At 42.1% G+C, this 19734-nt stretch overlaps 1 protein-coding gene across 1 annotated transcript in view; it reads right to left on the reverse strand.

Annotated features, from left to right (window-relative positions):
- The window catches only part of ATP9A (ATPase phospholipid transporting 9A (putative)), a 64342-nt gene that overhangs the window by 26147 nt on the left and 18461 nt on the right, over nt 1-19734 (reverse strand). Inside the window, exons 5-14 of the mRNA XM_064168009.1 lie at nt 17855-17913; nt 16957-17008; nt 16318-16412; nt 15133-15213; nt 13649-13724; nt 9353-9429; nt 8608-8768; nt 7717-7859; nt 6844-6956; nt 3482-3694 (exon numbers count right to left, since the gene is read on the reverse strand). Of these exons, the coding sequence (XP_064024079.1) occupies nt 3482-3694; nt 6844-6956; nt 7717-7859; nt 8608-8768; nt 9353-9429; nt 13649-13724; nt 15133-15213; nt 16318-16412; nt 16957-17008; nt 17855-17913 (1070 nt within the window). The remainder of the gene's footprint in view (nt 1-3481; nt 3695-6843; nt 6957-7716; nt 7860-8607; nt 8769-9352; nt 9430-13648; nt 13725-15132; nt 15214-16317; nt 16413-16956; nt 17009-17854; nt 17914-19734) is intronic.

A 19734-nucleotide genomic window follows, 5' to 3' on the forward strand; every position in this document is an offset into this window, starting at 1 on the left:
CTCCTAACAGTCTTCCAGAGCTGAGAGGGTTTCTAAAATTTTGGTTAATAAATAACTACTGTGACTTTTTCACAGCACGATGTTAAGTGATGTTCAGTGTGCAGAGTGCTGGCTGTTGATTTGCCCTTGCTGGAAAGCCGCAGATCTCTGAACAAATCTCTGTTCCCAGCTCAGCCCATTAAAGCGTCTCTTTCCCTACTTTCTTTCACAGACACCTCCTCCCTCCTTCCCTGCCAGCACCTCATTTAAATCCGATGTTAGGAAGCATTTCAACTCGCCAAAAGAAAAGCCTTGGGCAGAGGAACAAATGGATGAGCAGCATGTCAGAGGTGCAACGTCAGGTACATGACACGCTTCAAGCTAACTGCATTGCGCTGCCCCACGCCAGTCATTTCGGATGGCCCCAAGACCACAGAAAGGTACCTCAATGCAAGGGGAAGAATAATGAAAGAAATCCCCTTTTGCCATGCTGCTCCAAGCAGGCGTGGGTCCTGTCAGCCCTTAATGGCTCTCCAGGTGAACTGCATTCAGCACCGGAGGGAAGTGGTGCTGACCCCTTTGAACGTGCCACTTCCCAGCCCCTATAGTGCTGAATGAATAATTACTGAGAGGGAAAGTGATATAATTTTGAAGGGTTCCTATCAGATGTACTAAAAGCATTGAAATGACCATCCCCATTCAGCATGCAACACAATGGCCCTGGCCTCTGGGAAGTGCTGTGGCACTAGTGGACAACACTGAAAGCATTGATGGCTCATCTGGCAGGGTCTGGGGACCCCAGGACTGGGAGGACATTTTCAGTTCGGTGTGAGGCAGAAGAGGTTTTAATCTGTGCTGTGCAAACAGATAAGTAGAGGTACACTCAGTCACAATGAAAAGATGAGACACGTTCAAGACAAAGACATGCTTACAGCTTAAACTGAGGGTTTTTTTTAAGCTAGCTTGAAATCCCTCCAACACCTTCAAGACTGCCCATGCTCAGTGATGAGGGGATATCAGTAAAGTCCCTGACCACACTGCAGGAGTTGCAGCTTCATCCAGACCAAGTCAGATATGGCTCTCAGCACTACAAACCAAAGCAGCTACAGCAGCTCAGCACACTATCCCCCAAACTTTGCTCTTTCCAACAATTGAATTAACCAAGCCACCACTGAAGTGGATATCGACTAATAAATTTCATTCTAAAGAGACAAATTGATCCTTCTGTGCCATGAGTTGCTCTACAAATGTCCCATTTAGAGTTGCCTAGGCAGACAGACAAGAGGCAGAAGCCAATTGATCCATGCACCCTTTCATGTCCTGGCAGCTGCAGAGTGTTGTCAGGGTTAAAGACTATTTGCCCAGGAATCCCAGGCACTCTTATCTCTGATCAGATTATATCTATTTCATTTCCCCTGTTAGTTACTGTATGGCTACAACTGACAACTGGCTTGCAGAGCCCCAAGGCTGTAACCGATATCTGAATAAAGATACTTCAAGACTTCTAAATGGCAGTGTGCACAGGAAACAAATTTAGGAAATCCTGCTTTCTGTTACAGGAAATGAATCCTATGCCAACTGGTAGAAATTACCCTTGCTGTTAAAGTAAAGAGAATACAAGTTTTTGTACTCATTTCATAAACTGACCTTCCCTGCCATGGCAATATTTTATTGATATTGGATTTCAAAGGCTGGCTTTAACAGGAGTCCAAAGCCATTCCCCTACAGGGAATGTTATTTAACAGCATCTCTCCCTTCTCAAGGACTCAACTTGTGCTGATCCTGCATTTTGTACCATCTAGTATGACATGCACAGAGCATGTCCAAACAACATTTGTAAATCTAAGACCTACAGACAAGATTTCCTCAGTGCAGCAAAGCATATCTGATTTCTGAACCTGCTGTAATTCTCTATTTGAGACACTGCAAGAAAGGAGGAAAAAACCAGAATTTAAGTATTAATCTTAGAAGGATTAGTTATCATGCTATAGTAAAACAAACAAATGATAATCCCCTGGGTATTTGAGACAAATTGCTGCATAAATATTTTAAAGACAAAACAGTATAGGGTGAAAAAGGAAACAAAAAAATCAGCACCTTCACAATAGACCACAGAATATACGTAAATAAACAGAGGAGCTGTGCAAAACCAGCCTATAAATGCTTTAGGAACAGAAGAAAAAACATCTGGAAATGTTCAGAACTCATTTCAGTCCAAAGGCAGATGCTTTCTGTAAGCTGTCTGCACAGGAGAGAGTAACACATTGGAGGAGAAAAGCAGGTAAGTGAAACATTGACCTAGATTATGTAGTGGGAGAAGACACACATGCACACTGCTCACCAGCTCCAAAGCCAGGGAGGACTAAGTGTTATCACTGTATGCACATCAGTGGAGGCAAAGATACAGCTTTTGTAAAGCACAGATCTAAGAACACATGATATGAAAGGAATTGCCTACTTTGGCAGAAAAACATTGTAGGGAGTATTCTGAATGTAGAAGAAATGTGGAAAGTGCCTCTGTGTGCCAGTCTATCAGTCACACATGTACCAGTCCCAAAACCCTCATAGAGCTGGGTTTTAATGAATACATTTACTGCTGTGCAAGCAATTTTTCACCTCTAACCATGAAGATTTCCAGCATCTCTTCTGATGTCAAAGCTGAAAAGGTTATTATCAGATACAAATCTATTTTAGTTTGAACAATAAAAGGAAGAACTTTTTGAATGCAGTCAAATAGAAGACAGGAGTCCATACTGTCAGTAGGATCCTTTTGGGAACTTTTGAGCTTCAGTCTCTTTCAATGTCCTAGAGAAAGTGTAATTGTACAAATTAACAGAGAACAAATTGCTTTACCTTGGTTGCACTAAGGATGTATCCAAGAGGCACAGCCAACACATGAAACCATATTTTATTCCTCCTGTCTTCATCACAGAAGGGAACAAGACTAACTATAGATTTTATATGTCGCACAGACTGTGGTAAAGAGCACTTTCATCAGACGCCCTGTATTGAACCTGATCTCTGGAGTGTTCAGTAAAAGTCTCCAGCAAGTCCCTGGAAAGCTTTAAACTTGCCCTTTATTGAACCACCCTGTGTAGCTCTGGCTGGACTGGGTGCCAGCAGAGAACTGGCAAGGCACAGCTCTGCTCAGAGCCAAACTTTTGTGTAGTTCACTGACTTGGTAGAATTAACTTGGACTCCAGGTCTGTCCCACCCACACAGAGCAGATGTCTGTCACCACCGACTGGTCCATCACCATGAAGTTCTGTAGCTTCAGGCAGAGAAACAGAGCTGGCTGAAATACATCAGCTGAGAGGGCACTTACAGTCTATTAATGAGTTATCGGTGTAATCAATGCATTAAAATCTCATCTCCTTCACTAGACTGCAATACTTTCAGTACTTTCTTTCCAGCAAAAAGCAAGGGCTTTGTTTGTTGTTTGTTTGCTGTTTCGGTGGTTTGTTTTCGTTTGGGGTTTTTATACACAGAAACAGATACTGACCTCGTCAGGGCTGGAGGCTTGGTACACCCTGCAGGAGTCCTCATAGTGTCTTTCAGCTTCAGCCTGGTCTGTCACCCCGTTGGACTCGTACACCGGGGTCACGTTGTGGCAGAGCGCGATTGCCTTCACTGCCTCATGCACGCGGCTGCTCATGGTTTTACGCACTTTGGTGGCTAAAGTAAGGCCCTTCACTGCAGGTGGGTCCTGAGATTGCTTATAAAAAAGGATAGAAGAATGAAGTGTTATTGCAGGAAAAATAATATGCTTCAGTTTTCACTTCAGTGAAAATCTTGCATGCAGCAGCTGTGAGCTGTGCAGATCCTTATATCCCCAGGAATGAGATGCTCTCTCCATATACCTTAACTCTGACCACCACTGGAACATACCTCAGTGTAATGCAACTTCTTGACCATTGTTACAGGTGGACTACAGTGCCCCAAAAGACCTACCTAACCTTTTGAAACAGTACACTGAGAGAAAAACTCTTTGGTGCTGATCCACCAAGCACTGACTAGTGAAAGACCAAAGTCAGAAGACTTGGTGAAACCACTTTTCCCTTCACAGAAGTCACCAGCAACTCCAAAAATTGAGAGTCAATTTGGTTTCATGTGCAAGAGAATATAACTGCTGAAAACAGAAACCAGATGACTTGTATGGACCTAGAAAATCTTAATTACATTCATTTAATTTTTAATACTATTTTTAGTATCAGAATGGGAGTCTTCAGATAATTGCACAATTACTAAATTATGGTGGTTGAAGAAGGGACACACAGTGATCTAGTTTCCTGCTCTGTTAACCTTTAGTGTCAAGAGGACAAAAGTTTCACTTCCAGGTCAAAGGTCACAACATGGTAAAAATAAAGGCAAAGAATAAGAACTACAGTTCAAAATGAATCACTGCCAGCAAATGCTTCTCATTATAAGGAATCTCACTTGGTAATTATAAGCGTTTTATGAGACATAACCTTTCCTGGTCTAATCCCACATGCTATTTTCCACACTAATGATTAGGAAACACAAGATCTTCAAGATTTAATATTGCTGCTCATCAGCTCTGTAACAAGCTTTAACTAGTCACACACTGGACTTGTCAGTCACCCAAATGTTCCTGACAGATATTGAATACTTTGACAAATAATTAACCACTAGGCAAAAGTTTGCTCTGGAGATTGAGTACAAAATGAGGGCAAAAAAGGAAAACCTGAAACCCAGTGTTTTTTTTTTAAAGGAGAAGGAGAGTTGTGTGGCATGTGTGAGGTGTGCTTGCTTTGTTGTTGGCTTTTTGGTGGTTCTTTTTTGGGGGTTGTTTGTTTTTGAAGTACAGTTTACTCATTTAAGAGTCTCAACATCAAGAGAAGAACCAGATGCTAAGAAGCAAAGGAAGGAAACAGAAATGGCTAGATGAGCTGCACATTACTTGAGACATGTGCCAGGAAAAAAGATAATTACTCAAAATATCAGGTATTTAATGATCATACACTTAGTTAAAAATGCATTGTAGCCTGAGTGCCTGCCAAGATAAGGGCTGTGCCACCAAACAGATCACTGAGATCGAGCTCTGCATCTTTCCCACCATGAGGAAAATCCAAAAATGAAAATCCCATTGACAGCACATGGTGCCTCTTTCCAGGCAAGAATGCTGCCTTCACACTTGGTTTTGTGTGCATTTCAGTTTAAAACTTCTAGAGCAAAGCGAAACCAATGTGATGCAAAACCCTCATTTCACTGCACTGGGTGTGCATCCTCTAGGAGAAGCAGGGCCACCTTGAAAATTACTTCTGTAGGAATGAAGCAATTAAACAACTACTGAGAAATAAAAATGTGTGACATATCACAGAATTACAGAATTAAGCAGGTTGGAAAAGACTTCTAAGACGATCAAGTCCAAACTATCACCTTACCCTTCTACTTGATTAAACCATGGCACTAAGTGCCTCATTCAGCCTCCTCTTAAGCACCTCCAGAGCCAGTGACTCCACCACCTCCCTGGGCAGCCCATTCCAATGCAAATCACTCTTTCTGTGAAGAACTTCTTCCTAACGTCCAGCTTAAACCTGCCCTGGCACAGTTTGAGACTGTGTCGTCTTGTTCTGTCAGGACACAGTCTCAAACTGTGATGACATGGGAATAGTAGCCCATGACTAACATCACTAACTTCTCTGGAATCACATTTTACACAATTTTTTGGTTTAAAATCTAATTGTCAGTAAGTAATAAAAAAATGTATTGCCATTGGAATGTGCTGCTCAAGGAGGTGGTGGAGTCACTGTCCCTGGAGGTGTTCAAGAAAAGACTGGATGAGACACTTAGTGCCATGGTCTAGTTGACTGGATAGGGCTGGGGGATAGGTTGGACTGGATGATCTTGGAGGTCTCTTCCAACCTGGTTGATTCTATGTGTACTTCTATGTGTATTTCTAGCTGCAGCTGAGAGAGTGGTCACAAAGAGAAAATGAAAAATAATGCTTCTGAGGTCACACAATTAGTTGTGATTCTTGCAGTTGTTTAAGTACCACTCAGAAAGGTAGCTGGAACAATCAGCCACTGATATCTTATTTCACACACACCCCCCCCCCAAAGGTAGTAATATTCTTCAGTAAAACCTCATCACTTGTTTTACAAATGAAGTGAAGGTATCTATATGAAGTTTCAATGCATGAGCATCTTGTCCAATGTAACGTGCTAAGGAACACAGTTTGCTCACCCAGACAACTCCCACAGCCTGACCTGGTTATCTCATAAAATTTAAATAGAAGACTAAGAAGTCTAGTTAGTCTAAGATCCTGGCTCATCCTGTGATACTGAAAGAGGAATGCAAAGTAGAGACTTCCTGAAACAAGATTTTCCTGTTCCATACTTTACCTGTTGACTTTGCTACCATCTTTAGTTGTAGCTGTCTTTCAAAGCAGACATCACAGAGGTGCATTAGTGAAAGAATCCAAGTTTTACCATTTTCTTTTTTAACCAGCAGGCTTAAAAGCAGCAATACTGAGAGAGTTCTCTGTTACGGCATACTGAATACTGATGGTTCCTCTTCCTTCGTTATTGCCCCAGTACACAGCACTTCAAACTGCCACTTAATCCACTGAACGTTACCCAGTGCCAATTTTTCAACAAAGCAAATGCTGTGGTTGCTGCAAGTGGTGAATATCTGAATAAAAGTATGCTATTTTACAGCCAGCTCTCAGTAACCAGACACAGGCACCATACACTCACACTCGCAGATCTGCGTGTGTGCTGTGGCAGTTAAAGACTAGTGTCAATTAACAAGCAGATCCCTGCCACAGTATTTCATCATTAGCCCAGTGGCCTGGAAAACTGTTCTGTGAACAAAGATTTAAGTAACACAATTTAATTCTACCTGTGTGTATATACTGAATATGTGGCTCTGCACTTCATCCATGGAGTCCAAGCCATAAGCTACTGTTCCCAGGTGAAGTCGCTTGAAGACCATTTCATTCTGTGTAAGAGTTCCTGTAAGAGAAGCAGTACCAGAAATGGAGTGGGCACCACACATCTATTCCTCAGCACATGTTTTTGTCCTTGTTGCATCCCAGTTCAAGAGAAACTGGGCCAGAAATTGTCACCACACAAGCTCTCAGCACAGGCTGAGGCCAGCAAAGAGACAATATTAACAAATCTGAGGGCTGATCCTCCTGGGCAGTAGTAGATCCACTGTGCCACTAAGAATGAGATTAATCCCTAAGTCAATACCAGCAAGAGCTGTAAGCATAATTCTGATTCTTTTGGAACTAAAGAAAACTGCAGACAACTTCAGTGGACCAAAATGTTATGCCAAATCAAGCTCTTCGTTACAGCTGAGATCTCCTGAAATCAAGCTTACACTGAGAAGTGCAAGGACAGCAGGAGACAGACCTATGCTACATTTCTGTCTACATGTGGAAGCCATCTTCACCTGGCTTTGAAAACTGAGAGTAAAAAGTTGGGGTTTATTTTGTTTTTACTCTCAGCTTTTGGTTTCAAAAGACACTAAATGCTCTTTGAAGTAGCATAACACTCCTGTCCTATCTTAGAGTACATTCAGAACAAAACCACTGCAGATGTGCTTTTTACAACAACTGATTAAATCACATTGTTTAGATGGCAGGAAATGATTATTTCTCCTAGTCCAAAGAAATCTTAGCACGAAAAAATTTTGGGCAGCCAGAGAGTAACAAAATCCAAGCAACAACACACAGTGACTCAAAATGATATTTTTTTTCTACCTAGATACCTGTTTTGTCTGTAAGCAAATAGGATATCCTCCCCAGCTGCTCAGGAATAGTGCTGGACCGAACCACAGTCCCGGGGATTTTGGAATCTCTGCGGATCACCCAGCTGTAGACAATTTTCCCCATGTCCAGATTCACACGTAAGCTATGTGGGAGGAAGGGGAAAAAAGGAGAAAGAAACTGTATCACCAGTTAAACTTTGGAAAAAAAAATCATTGTGGACTGCCAGAGTGCAACAAAAGGACACATCTTTGGCAGCTAAATTTAAGCTGCCCAAGAGGGTGATTCAGGACAAGTATAGTCAAAATTAGTGGCCAGGTGATAAATAGGGAGAAATGTTCAGTGCTGCTCAGAAATTCACAGAGAAATGATCACATTATGTTGGAGAAGAACAGATATAAGTTGAGGAGAAGATGAACAAAGACAAGTAAAGACATCAGGACTGACAGGTGACAACAGGTTAAAAATGGAACCGAAATGAATTCCAGACCTGCACCAAAAGTAACAATCTTCTTACTAATATAGCACAATATTAAAGTTTCAGTCCCCTCTAAAAAGGGGGGACTCTTTGCTCTACATGCTGTATAAATAAGCCTCCTTTTCCACTTTCCCCTCTCCTCTTATCAAAGTAACCAAAGGCCAAACACTAAGAGAGGAGCCTTAAATAACTAATCCACATCTTGAGTTAGAGTTTGTGATTGGGGGAATATGTTGAACAAATTCAGCAGAAACAACAAAGCAACTCTTCTGTTTGACCAGCAATTTGATTTCTATTGCTGCATTTGCGTAGCTGTCAAATTGAGGAACACATATGAGTTTAGGTGCTTGTTCATACTAGAAACATGGAGTAGGACACAAAGTGTTCTGCTGGGAGGAATTAGCAGTCACTTTACCTAATGGGAATGATGTTTGAGAACAGGAGGAGGAATCTTATGATCTGAAGATACCAGCGACCAGCAAAGTGCTGAAGGGCCACCATGACAAGTGAGACCACCACAAGAGCCCCAAAGAGGATCTTGGTAAGGCAGTTGACTTCCAAATCAAAAAGGCCAATCTAAAGAAACAAGAGACACATTTCACGCACACAAATGAAGATGTTAGCACCGTGTAATATTCACAAAGGGAATAAACTGCCACATCCAAACAGCCACTCCCCACTAGCCAACTTCTCCTTTTTTAAAGCACTACAAACATATTTAAATTTATAAACAATACTGTTGCCAGCTTATTAAATAAAACTTTTATCATCTGGAAGCTAAATAATGGCTGAAGAGCTGCGGGAGGATTCATGCTGCCAAAAGCTGCAGACTACATAAACATCCCTGCCTTTTGTCTTAGCTTTGCTACAAGAATGCAGCACAATAAGCTTTCCTGTTCTAACTAGAACTATCTCATTACAACCATATCAAGCAATGGTTTTACCAATCTGATAGTAAGGACACATATGTAGAATACAATCAAAAAATAAGGAGAAATAGGTCCTGCTAGAGTAACTACCTTAAATCATAGGCTGGACAATCTGAATCATTATTCCTATGAAGCTCTTTCTACAGTGTGCACATAAAGCATTTGGAAGGATTTTCTTTTTTTAAATGATGGATTTCTAGCCCTTTTTATAAGGCTGTTTCCTCACCATACCTTACTTCTTGGGTTTGAAGTATTCATCACACTGCGCAGTTCCCTTCCAGTGTAGAGGACAACTCCCACAACAGTACCTAAATTAAAACAGAGAATGGATCAGCTGGAGAAAAACAGCCTCAGTTTGTTTGCTCTGTAAAAATACTTGTTGGACCCAAAGGATTGGCACTTGGGAAGGATTTTTAGCAGGTTAATTTCAGAGGTAACAGCAACCAGAAAAAGTCAGTACCTGAAATTTAAAACCTATGAAAACACAGACTTTGAACAGGAGACATTCTACAAAAGGTTAGTAAGTTTACACTCATACTGCCCATATGGTTGGAGAGGGAATGGAACACCTTCCTTATGAGGAAAGGCTGAGGGAGTTGGGTCTCTCTACCTTGGAAAACAGAGACTGAGGGGTGACCTCATTCATGTTTATAAAGATGTGCAGGGCAGCGTCAGGAGGATAGGAGCCAGGCTCTGCTCCATGATAGCTACTGACCCATGGGGCAATGGGTGCAAGCTGGAGCAGAGGAGGTTCCACATGAACATAAGGAAAAACTTTTTCACTGCGAGGGTGCCAGAACACTGGGACAGGCTGCTCAGAGAGGTTGCGGAGTCTCCTTCTGTGGACACTATCAAAACCTGCCTGAACATGTTCCTGTGTGACCTGCCCTAAGTGATCCTGCTCTGGGCAGGGGGGTTGGACTAGATGACCTTTTGAGGTCCTTTCCAACCCCTAACATTCTATAACTCTGTAATTCTGTGACTTGATGCAGCATTACAGACTGCATCGACTAATGTGCATGGAAAGAGCAGTTAACTGCCTTGTTCTCGTCACTTTCCATGACCCCCTTTTAATGTCAGTTGTCTCTCCTTGCTATAAATAAAAGTTGCTGAGGATGGAGGATTTCTTGGGTTTCCTCCCACCACTCTGAGTCCCAGTTAGGTGTGGGCAAGTTTGCCTTACACCAGATAGTGACCCTTCATTGTGTGCCAAAAGCAATGCTCTGGGCTACAGTTCTTTATTGGTGAAGGTTGCCACAACCAGAGTAAAACCAATGAACTCTTACTGTCTTCCAAAGCCAGAATTACCTTTAAAGTCTACAATTTACTTTTAAGTATTAATTGCCATTCCCACTAAATGGCAAATTATACCAACTCCTACCTTACTGGAACAGATGGAGCTGCTGGGAGCTGATCACTGTATTTTAATGTCATGTCCCACAATTGCTAAAAGAGCTGAGAGCAAGAAAGTTTTCCCTTTTCTTCTTGCAGAAATATAACACAGTTTAGCACCATATATTACTGTTTTTTTCCACAGGTTTTTCCAAAACACACTGCAAAAAGCCATAAAAAACCCAAAAGGCAGCTACCTACTGTCAAGGGTTTCAAAGCTGCTATTGCCAAAGTCTAATTTTTTTACTAGAAAACTTTAAGGGTCTGTAAAAATGGAGAAAAACAACACTAAAAAAAACACCACAACAGCACTGCTGCAAATACATTGCCATTTTATACTCTGCTATTCCCCTGCTCCCATTAACAATCAAAGTTTTAACAAGCTGCATGTGAATTATTTTTAAATAAGACTGGTTCAAAAGAGGTGGTTTCTAAAAATATGCTGGGAAATTTTCCTTCAAAAAAGAAAAAGGCCAAAAAAAAAATTCAACCAACAAAAACTAACAACAAATCACTGGAGCCAGATGGCAGGTGGTGGTTAAGATCATCACAATTCAGATCAGCAGATGGCACAGCTACTCCAAATGAACCACAAGCAGTCAGAGTCAGACCCATTCCTACTACAGCAGATGGAGAAAGCCATGTAGCTCTGCTTCATCTTACAAGCAAAGGCTACCCCAGTGAGATGGCATCACCATAGCCTGGCAGATTTTACTCACAGTGGAAGGAAAATAATATCCCCATTTTTTTTCCTAGCAGAAATAACCATAATTGGGATGCAATTTAACAAGGCCAAGTGCAGGGTTCTACACTTTGGCCACAACAACCCCAAGCAGGGCTACAGGCTGGGGAGAGTGACTGGAAAGCAGCCAGGCAGAGAGGGACCTGAGGGTGCTGGTAGACAGTAGCTGAACATGAGCCAGCAGTGTGCCTGAGCCAATGGCATCCTGGCCAGGATCAGAAACAGTGTGGCCAGCAGGACAAGGGAGGTTATTCTGCCCCTATACTCAGCACTGGTCAGTGTCCAGTTTAGTACTTGTGCCCAGTTCTGGGCTCTTCAATTCAAGAGAAATGTTGAGGTACTGGAACATGTCCAGAGAAGGACAACGAAGCTGGTGAGGGGCCTGAAGCACAGCCCTATGGGGAGAGGCTGAAGGAGCTGGGGGTGTGCAGCCTGCAGAAGAGGAGGCTCAGGGGTAACCTCACTGCTGTCTACAACTATCTGAAGGGAGGCTGTAGCCAGGTGGGGGTTGGTCTCTTCTGCCAGGCAACCAGCAACAGAATAAGAATACACAGTCTCAAGTTCTGTGGGGGGAGGTCTAGGCTGGATGTTAGGAGGAAGTTCTTCACAGAGAGAGTGATTGGCATTGGAATGGGCTGCCCAGGGAGGTGGTGATGTTGCCATCTCTGGAGGCGTTCAAGAAAAGCCTGGATGAGGCACTTAGTGCCATGGTCTAGTTGATTGGATAGGGCTGGGTGCTAGGTTGGACTGGATGATCTTGGAGGTCTCTTCCAACCCATTTGATTCTATGATTATAACCTACGACACAATATTTATTACTGCCACAGGAGAAACAAAAAGTGCATTACATTGATCAATCCACTCAAAATCAGAGGGAAAACCTGTCAGTGCTAGAAAACAGCTTGAAGACACACTGATATGTACAAAAAAGTACTATTTCTTGTTTTATGGCTATTCAAAACAGACTCCATTGCATAAAGTGTTGGAAATGGTGAAAATATTTGCCATTGTTTTTCCTACTAACTGAACTCACAAAGATGTCTATCCACAAATAACTTATTCAGTACTCCAGATGAGGTTTCACCAGGGCAGAGGAGAAGGGCAGGACAACATCCTTCTACCTGCCTGCCATGCTCTTCTTGATACATCTCAGGATACCACTGGCCTCCTCAGCTATTTGTATGCAGAGTGATACTCCCATATAAAGCTCAGCCACAGCAGTAAGAGAGCTGCACTGGTGCAAGAGCTGGTACAAACTAAAGGTTTGATACAAGAGGGAAGAAAGCCTCCTGCAGCCTGCGAAAGGTTGCTGTGGGGAGTATATACAGCACATCATCACAAGACAAATGGCTCCCCATTTACATTTTGTTCAAAGGCAGGATGAGCTGAGATCCATGCATTTAACAGCCTGGTGGATACCTGAAGCTGCCAGACTGACTACAGGCATCTATACTTAGAGGGCAGGTAGGTACCTACTGCATGGCAGTTACTAGTCCATAAACACAGTGTACTTGATTAAATTGTATTTGGACAACTAGTTTTTTCCCCATCCCCTGGTCATAGCACCACGACAGCACTGCAATGCATTTCAGAGTCAGCCCAGAATTAGACAAACATAAAGCAATAACATTTATTCAGTGGCTTTGCTTTAAAAGAGCAAATCAAAATCTTTCCAATGCCTTAGGAAAACAAACAAAAAAACCCACCCACAACACAGAAAAAACACCTCCAAAACCAATCAAAGAAACCAACCCCCAAAGTTCATGTCCCTTCCCATTATTATTCCATGTACACCTAGGTAATGCATTGTAAAGTCTCTCTGCTCAACAACTTCAAATCCAGAGCAGACTTTCGCACTCCCCAGATACCACCCTGGCAACCTTGCAAGCATGCTGGATGAGAGCAACAAGGCTTTTACTTTGACAAGCCTCTACAAGAGGGCATTGATTAATCTCAGGCCTTGGGAGCTTATCGTATATATAAACTGAAATCTGTCAAAGAATGATTTTTTTTTCCTTTTTGAAAGTATCTAAGATGAACTCAATGGAAGCACTTACCTGAAAATCTTTCATCTTAGCTTCTGTTACCAGAATCTATTTGACACCATTTCTGTTACAGATTAGGATGTCAATGCAGAGAGCAATTAAGTGCTATTCTGGTCCTAGATGCTAAAGAAGTGCCCAAAGGCCACTCCAATTCTTTCTCATCTAGAAATGTCCAAGAGGCAATTAGATGTCAGCTCAGCTCCCTAGAGGTGTCAGGACAAGTGGGAAACTTCATCCCAACTCCTAATTTCTCCAACTGACAGAGATTATTATTCCATTACAAGAAGACCTTTAAAAATTGTTAACATATTCCCTTAAAAAAAAAAATGGCACATGCCTCCACCTTACCTGATGCAATCACTGTGCTGGCCCACAGCGTGTTCTCGATGCTTAAACTTTCATTCACTGGAGGGTCACTGTCCTCCTACAACAGGGTAAAAACAAACTCACTCATGGGACACTGCGAGCGTAGGTAGAGAGCTTCTTGATATGATGGAGGATTTTTACAAACCCAGGGTAATCTCTAGGTGGGTTAAGAACATGAGCACTTTGTTTCAGTGGAGCAGGAAGGGAGGGGAAATCTATTAAGATACCTCTGCCTGCTGAAGTCTCTCAGGAACCATAAATGAGAAAGAGGCTTGTCAACAGTTCCCAAGAGACTACAGGAAAATGTTCCTTCACTTGGCTCATGCATTTCTCCTACTGTAAGACCTCACTGAGTATCTGTTTGGATTGCTCAGTGGTGCCTGGGAAGTTGTCTGATATGCACCAGAGGACAGTTAGAAGAAAGCATGATTCCTCTTAGTCACCAAAAGATTAATTCTACACAACTATACCTTTGTGCAAGGAAGTAAATTAATGTCTGTGCAAGTGTTATATAGGAACTGCCTCCCTAAGCCACTCAAACACCTCTGCCATGCCAGCACTACTACTAACTAGGTTAAAACATACCACATAAAGAGAGCAAAACCTACATTTATCTAAAATACCAGCAGTCAACTGCTAAAAAAGCAGTACCTGTCTCCTCTTTGTTACAAACTCACTTGTCCTCTGAAAACTTCCCAAAGGCATTAATCTCTAATAAATTCCTTGAGAGGAAGACAACTCAACCTTTTGCCCAAAGCAGGCAGTGCACCTTTCCAGTGTGTTAAAGACATATATTCTTTCATGGTCATATTTAACAGTGGCTCTGAGACATTGCCCTCTGAAACAGGGAGAAAACAGAATTGAATTCTCATGTGTTGCATGCAATTGAAGGCAAAACTCCAAAGCATTCAGAACTAAGACTGCTATTGCCTGAACTAGCTAAGATCCCCTTCCTTTTCATGACTGAAAGATTTGAATCCTACAGAGTCCATGGTAGTCCAGATGCTCTTTGGAGCAGGTACCATGAATATATAACTATGAATCTCTGTCTGAATATTCAGATCTAATACCTTTATAATAAGACCCTTAACCTCAAATTAGCCTACAACATTGCCTCCAAGTCACAGCTTCAATAATTATGTTTATGTTTCTGACTTATTCAATGGATTTTATGAAGGAAGGGAACAAGCCACACACCAAAAAAAGCATCAAACCAATACAGACAAGACATAGCAGACAGACTTCACTATTTCTCCTGAAAAACTCTGAGATACTGGTAGCATTCAGCAGGTTTGCATGGCAAACACTAGATATTTCCGATTGCATTGACTTGGAAAGGACCCTCAAAGGTCATCTTGCCCAACCCCCCTGCAGTGATCTCTAGGCAACCTGTTACAGAATTTTACCACTCTCATTGTAAAGCTTCTTCCTGATGTCCATTTCAAGCTTCTGTCAGCAAGACTCACCCTTGTGAAGGTCCCCACGAAGTTATGTATGTCAATATTGGGTTCTTCTGCATACACATAGGATCGGATTTGCAGTAGGTCCTACAAGACAGACATGTTTTGGCACTTAAGACAACCAAATTTTTATAATGTATAAATGTTTCTACCAAAACACTCTGAGCAAGAGTTAAGCAGGTTAAGACAATTACTAAATCATGTTATTTACTGAAGCCCAACAGTACAAGAGAAAATACAACTGGTGTTACCAGCTTCACTGAAGAGTGTTTCTTGAACTGATACCTGAGACACTCCTGGGACTTACTTACATGTCAGTGACCCCATAAAAGACATTTCAGAGTGAACAACTGAGACAGCCCAAGACACTTACTACTTAGCAGCAAAGACAGCTTGGGACCAGTCCTCCAAGGCAACTAAAGAACAATCACTATTTAGTTCAAGATGCCAGTGTCACTAGGAACAGTTCTATGGTGGCAAGAAAATACAACTCTGCACAGTGTTTTCACTGCTGACTCCCAGATAGGTACAGATCTCTCTATGGAGGGAATGTCTTGCTTCAAAGCCTTTGTATAAAACAAACTTGGACTTTTTACAGGTGGAGCATCAATAAAGCAAATATTCCAATTCCTCCTCCTGTTTCCCGTTTTCTTTAAAACAAAGCAAAACACAAACATGGTGACACTCCTCCTTTCACAAAGGCAAGCAATGAAAACTTAATGGCCTCTGAAATAATTTGAAGAAAATGCATGAATTGTGCTTTCAAAGATTGCAGTGCAAGGAATAAAAGAGAACATTTGAGAAATACTACCAACAAAGGTACCTATTCTGCACCAAGACCTATCCAGTAATGGTCTTTGGAGAAAAAAAGAGAAAATAGGAGCATCCTACCATCAGCCACCTCCTGCCGCTGCAAGGTCACTCCCAAGCTGTGCCTATCTACGCAGCTTTGTACAAGAGCCATGCAGCACTAAGACATCTAGCTTCACCCTTGCTGAAATCTTGCCTGGAGCTCTGCAAGAGCTGGTTTACCCTTACAGCCTTTGTTGCATGCACCAAACCTTGCACAGAGCAACACTGCATTAACTTGTTTCTCAAAATCTCCCATTCACTGGATCACCTGAGCATTTTTCAGGTGCAACAGATATACGTGGTTACCAAGCACAGTCTTTTGTAGGAAGGGCAGCTTACAGAAGCAGTTGGCAGCCTCTGAGTACAGGTAACAGGTAGCCGCAATTTCCAGTCTGTTTCACCATCCAGCTGGTCAGTGCGAAGGAAGCAAGACCCTGTGGATTTTCAACACCAACCAGTCAGTGCTCTTTCCACATCTCTCTTAGATACATTTCATTAACTCATGAAATGGCTTCATATCTAGGATGCTAGTCCTTCTTTGGAAGCTATCTTATTTCAAGTCACTTCTGTTAATAACACAAGAATGATGCTTTTGCATCACACACTCATTTCCTCCCACTGGTCCAGAATACCTTGAGACGCTGCACTATAGAAGCCAAGTGAAATGTTCTCATCACTCTTTATGCTTTCTACTACTTCTGATCAAACATTTCCTTATGCCACACTTAAGCTCGAATGGCAAGTAAAATAATTTACATTATTATGTTAGGCAACCAGATTAACTTACCCTTGGTTCACCCACCTACATTAGCAAAGCAAAAGAGCAGAACATCCTGAGAAGTGACACTCCTTAAAACTGTTTCAGCCCTCTAAAATTGTATTATTATCTATTTCTTTCACGTTGGCAAAAGATAATTTTCTCTAAAACAACCAGTGAAAGGTTAATGGCTATTTTGACAATTGGTTCCAGATGTTTACCATTCTTCTCCGACGTCCTCAGGAAGATCATGTCAGCAGGGACCCGCTGGTTCTGTTGGGAGAAGAAAGGCCATTATTGTGCATGCGCCCCTGCACACGCGTGCAGCCACCTTCCACAGCCCCACCGTGACAAGCAAAGGGAGTGCTCTGTCAGACCAAAGCTTGGTACTCATTTTGCTTTGAATCCTAAACTCACTTCCCTGAAGAATTCTAAGTGCAGAATAATAACTGGTGCCAGCTCCCACTGACCAGGCTCACCAGCGGTTAGGTTTCCAATAGGGCTAGTGAGTAATTCTAGAACTATGAAGAAGTTCTTAACTAATGCTGGGTTTGTTTCAAGAAGTTCCATGCTAGAAGAAAGCATGTATCTGGAATCTGCACTCAGCATTCTTCTCTTTCTTGTACTGAATATTTTCACACCAGTAGCTTTAGAGATCCTAGCTGCATGCACAGAGTGTGTGTAGAAAAAACAACCACCAGCGGATAAAACCTCCACAAATAAAGTTGTATAAAGAAGGAATATACCTGATCATACCAGCGACTACAAATGGACCAGTGTGTCTCCCAATGCTGTTTACACCCAACATTTGTATGTGGCATTAGTGTCAGGTATTTAACCTGTGTCCAGAGATCTGAGCAGAGAGGGCTTTTTATCTTTCTATACCACAAGTAGAAAAACGAGGTTGTAGCTGCCCATCTGCAGATTTGCTCTCATTTGTAAAGATGATGGTGCTACTTTGGTGGAGCACAGGCAGAAGAATGCTAAGAATTAAACACTGTAACTAGTCTTCAACATTTGTCATTCTAAGATTACTGTGAAATGAACAAATCTTCAAAATCTCTTATTTTCTAAGGTCTTGCAGAAAAGGTACTTTCCACAGAAAAGCTAAAGGCTAACCTTTTCAACAATGATGAGGTCGCCTACTTGTATATTAGAGCTCTTCACCTTCACAGTCCCTGCAAAGGAAATAGATCAGTACATTAGAACAACAGCAGGACCAGGTTTGTGGGTGCTGTGTGATGTGCCTTACTTCCCCTCCTTCCGCTTCACTATTCTGGAGAAAATGGACAATGTTTGTATCTTAAGAATCAGGCAACGCTGTCCTGTAAAAATTCACCAAGTCCACTGCTCCGAGTGGGTAAATCAGTGGGTGTTGATCTCAGACAGGGCTTAAAATCTCTTGTCTAACAGCTTCAGAACCCAGTCCTGGATGCAGAGACCCTTGGTCGCTCTCAAGTGACAACTTTGAAACAAGCCCTTAAACTTTTTTCTTGTACTGCTTAATTTGGAAATACTCCAGTGTCAGGCAGATAACAGAGCAAAACCAGGAAAACTACAGTAAGGAACCATCTTCTCCCAATTCCTTTTCCCTAGGTGGCTGAATACTCAAAGTTCAACTTTCAAGCCAAGACACGGAAGCTCTAAGTACAATGAGTCCATCTTAAAATCCAGGCTCATTTCCTTCTATGCCACAGTTCATGTATCTGGCTCAGCTCTACCACTTCTCTGTCCCTTGACTCGCACAGCCTGAACAAGCCCTGCAGAGTGCAAGTCCTACAGAAAATGCTTACATATTTATTTCTTTGCAGCTGTCAGATATTTCCCAGTTGCTTTAAAACAGGAGATTAATTTAACAATTGGCTAGTAATTTCAAATCATTAGCCAGCTCTAGATTTGGCTTTGCAAACTAACTAGTGATTTATAATCAGTTAATTTGAACCCTGCTTCTACGTGTCTGTCTGTTATATTTCAACAAAAGCCTCTTTAATCTGCTGTGATTTGAGTGGAAGTGGGGGAGGCACATGCAGCTCACCCCAGCATGGACAACACTCCTACTGTACCTCAAAATTCAAGGGCTAACTGGCCAGATAGCAGCTCAGGGGGAAAAGGAGAAGGGGGAAGGGAGGGGGAATAGAAATTAGCACAAAGCACAAAGGTCACTAGGATTTTACTACTGGCAGTCCCTTCATTAGCATCCTTCTCAGGATATGCTTCAGTGTTTCTGCTCTAAATTAACAATGAAAGCCATTCTGGGCTCCTGGCAGCCTGCTGCTTTGGTGACACACTGTGTGCTTAACAACATGCTTCATCACTGCTGCTAATAAATGCAGACTTCCTTACATGCTGTAATTATTCCTACAAATTATAAGCAGTCATGGCCCATTTCACAAATATCTCATAGGTCTTTCGTGGATTCTGGGTTTTTGCCTCGTGAAATTTGTAGTTAAATAAAAGGGTAAACAAAATGAATGCTGGGCTAAAGACATCTCTGCCGGGGCAGGAAGCATACCGGGGATTAAGAGTCCATTACGCAGAGGCTTGAAAAGAAAAGCTGCACTCCAAGAGAACCCAAAAAAGCATCCCTGGCAGTCTTCTGTATGAGCTATACAAAGTTAGGTACTATGACACTAAAAGGGTCTGACAGATAACATCTCTTCCTCCCCTTTTAATACGGTTATTCACAAAACAACAAAAAGTGCTTTTGAATATTCTCCTGTGTAAAGGGGGGGGAACCCACAACCCACCCTGTGTGCTCTCCCTACACAGGCACAGCAAGTCCTAAAGCACTGTGCAAAAAAGCTCTTGGAAGAAGTGGATTTGTTTAAGCACGTTCTCTGTATTTCTTTTAAAGATCACCAGGATTTATTTGGTGACTGGCAGTATAGGAAGCACTACCTGCAGTTTGGGAATGGAAACTCAAGTTTTGTAGGTGCTTCCCTTAGTGATGTAAATTCATGCTGGAAAAGAAAAGATAATGTTTGGAGAAAGCTGTAACT

This window comes from Pogoniulus pusillus, chromosome 29, assembly GCF_015220805.1.
Source record: "Pogoniulus pusillus isolate bPogPus1 chromosome 29, bPogPus1.pri, whole genome shotgun sequence".
NCBI classification, from domain to species: domain Eukaryota; kingdom Metazoa; phylum Chordata; class Aves; order Piciformes; family Lybiidae; genus Pogoniulus; species Pogoniulus pusillus.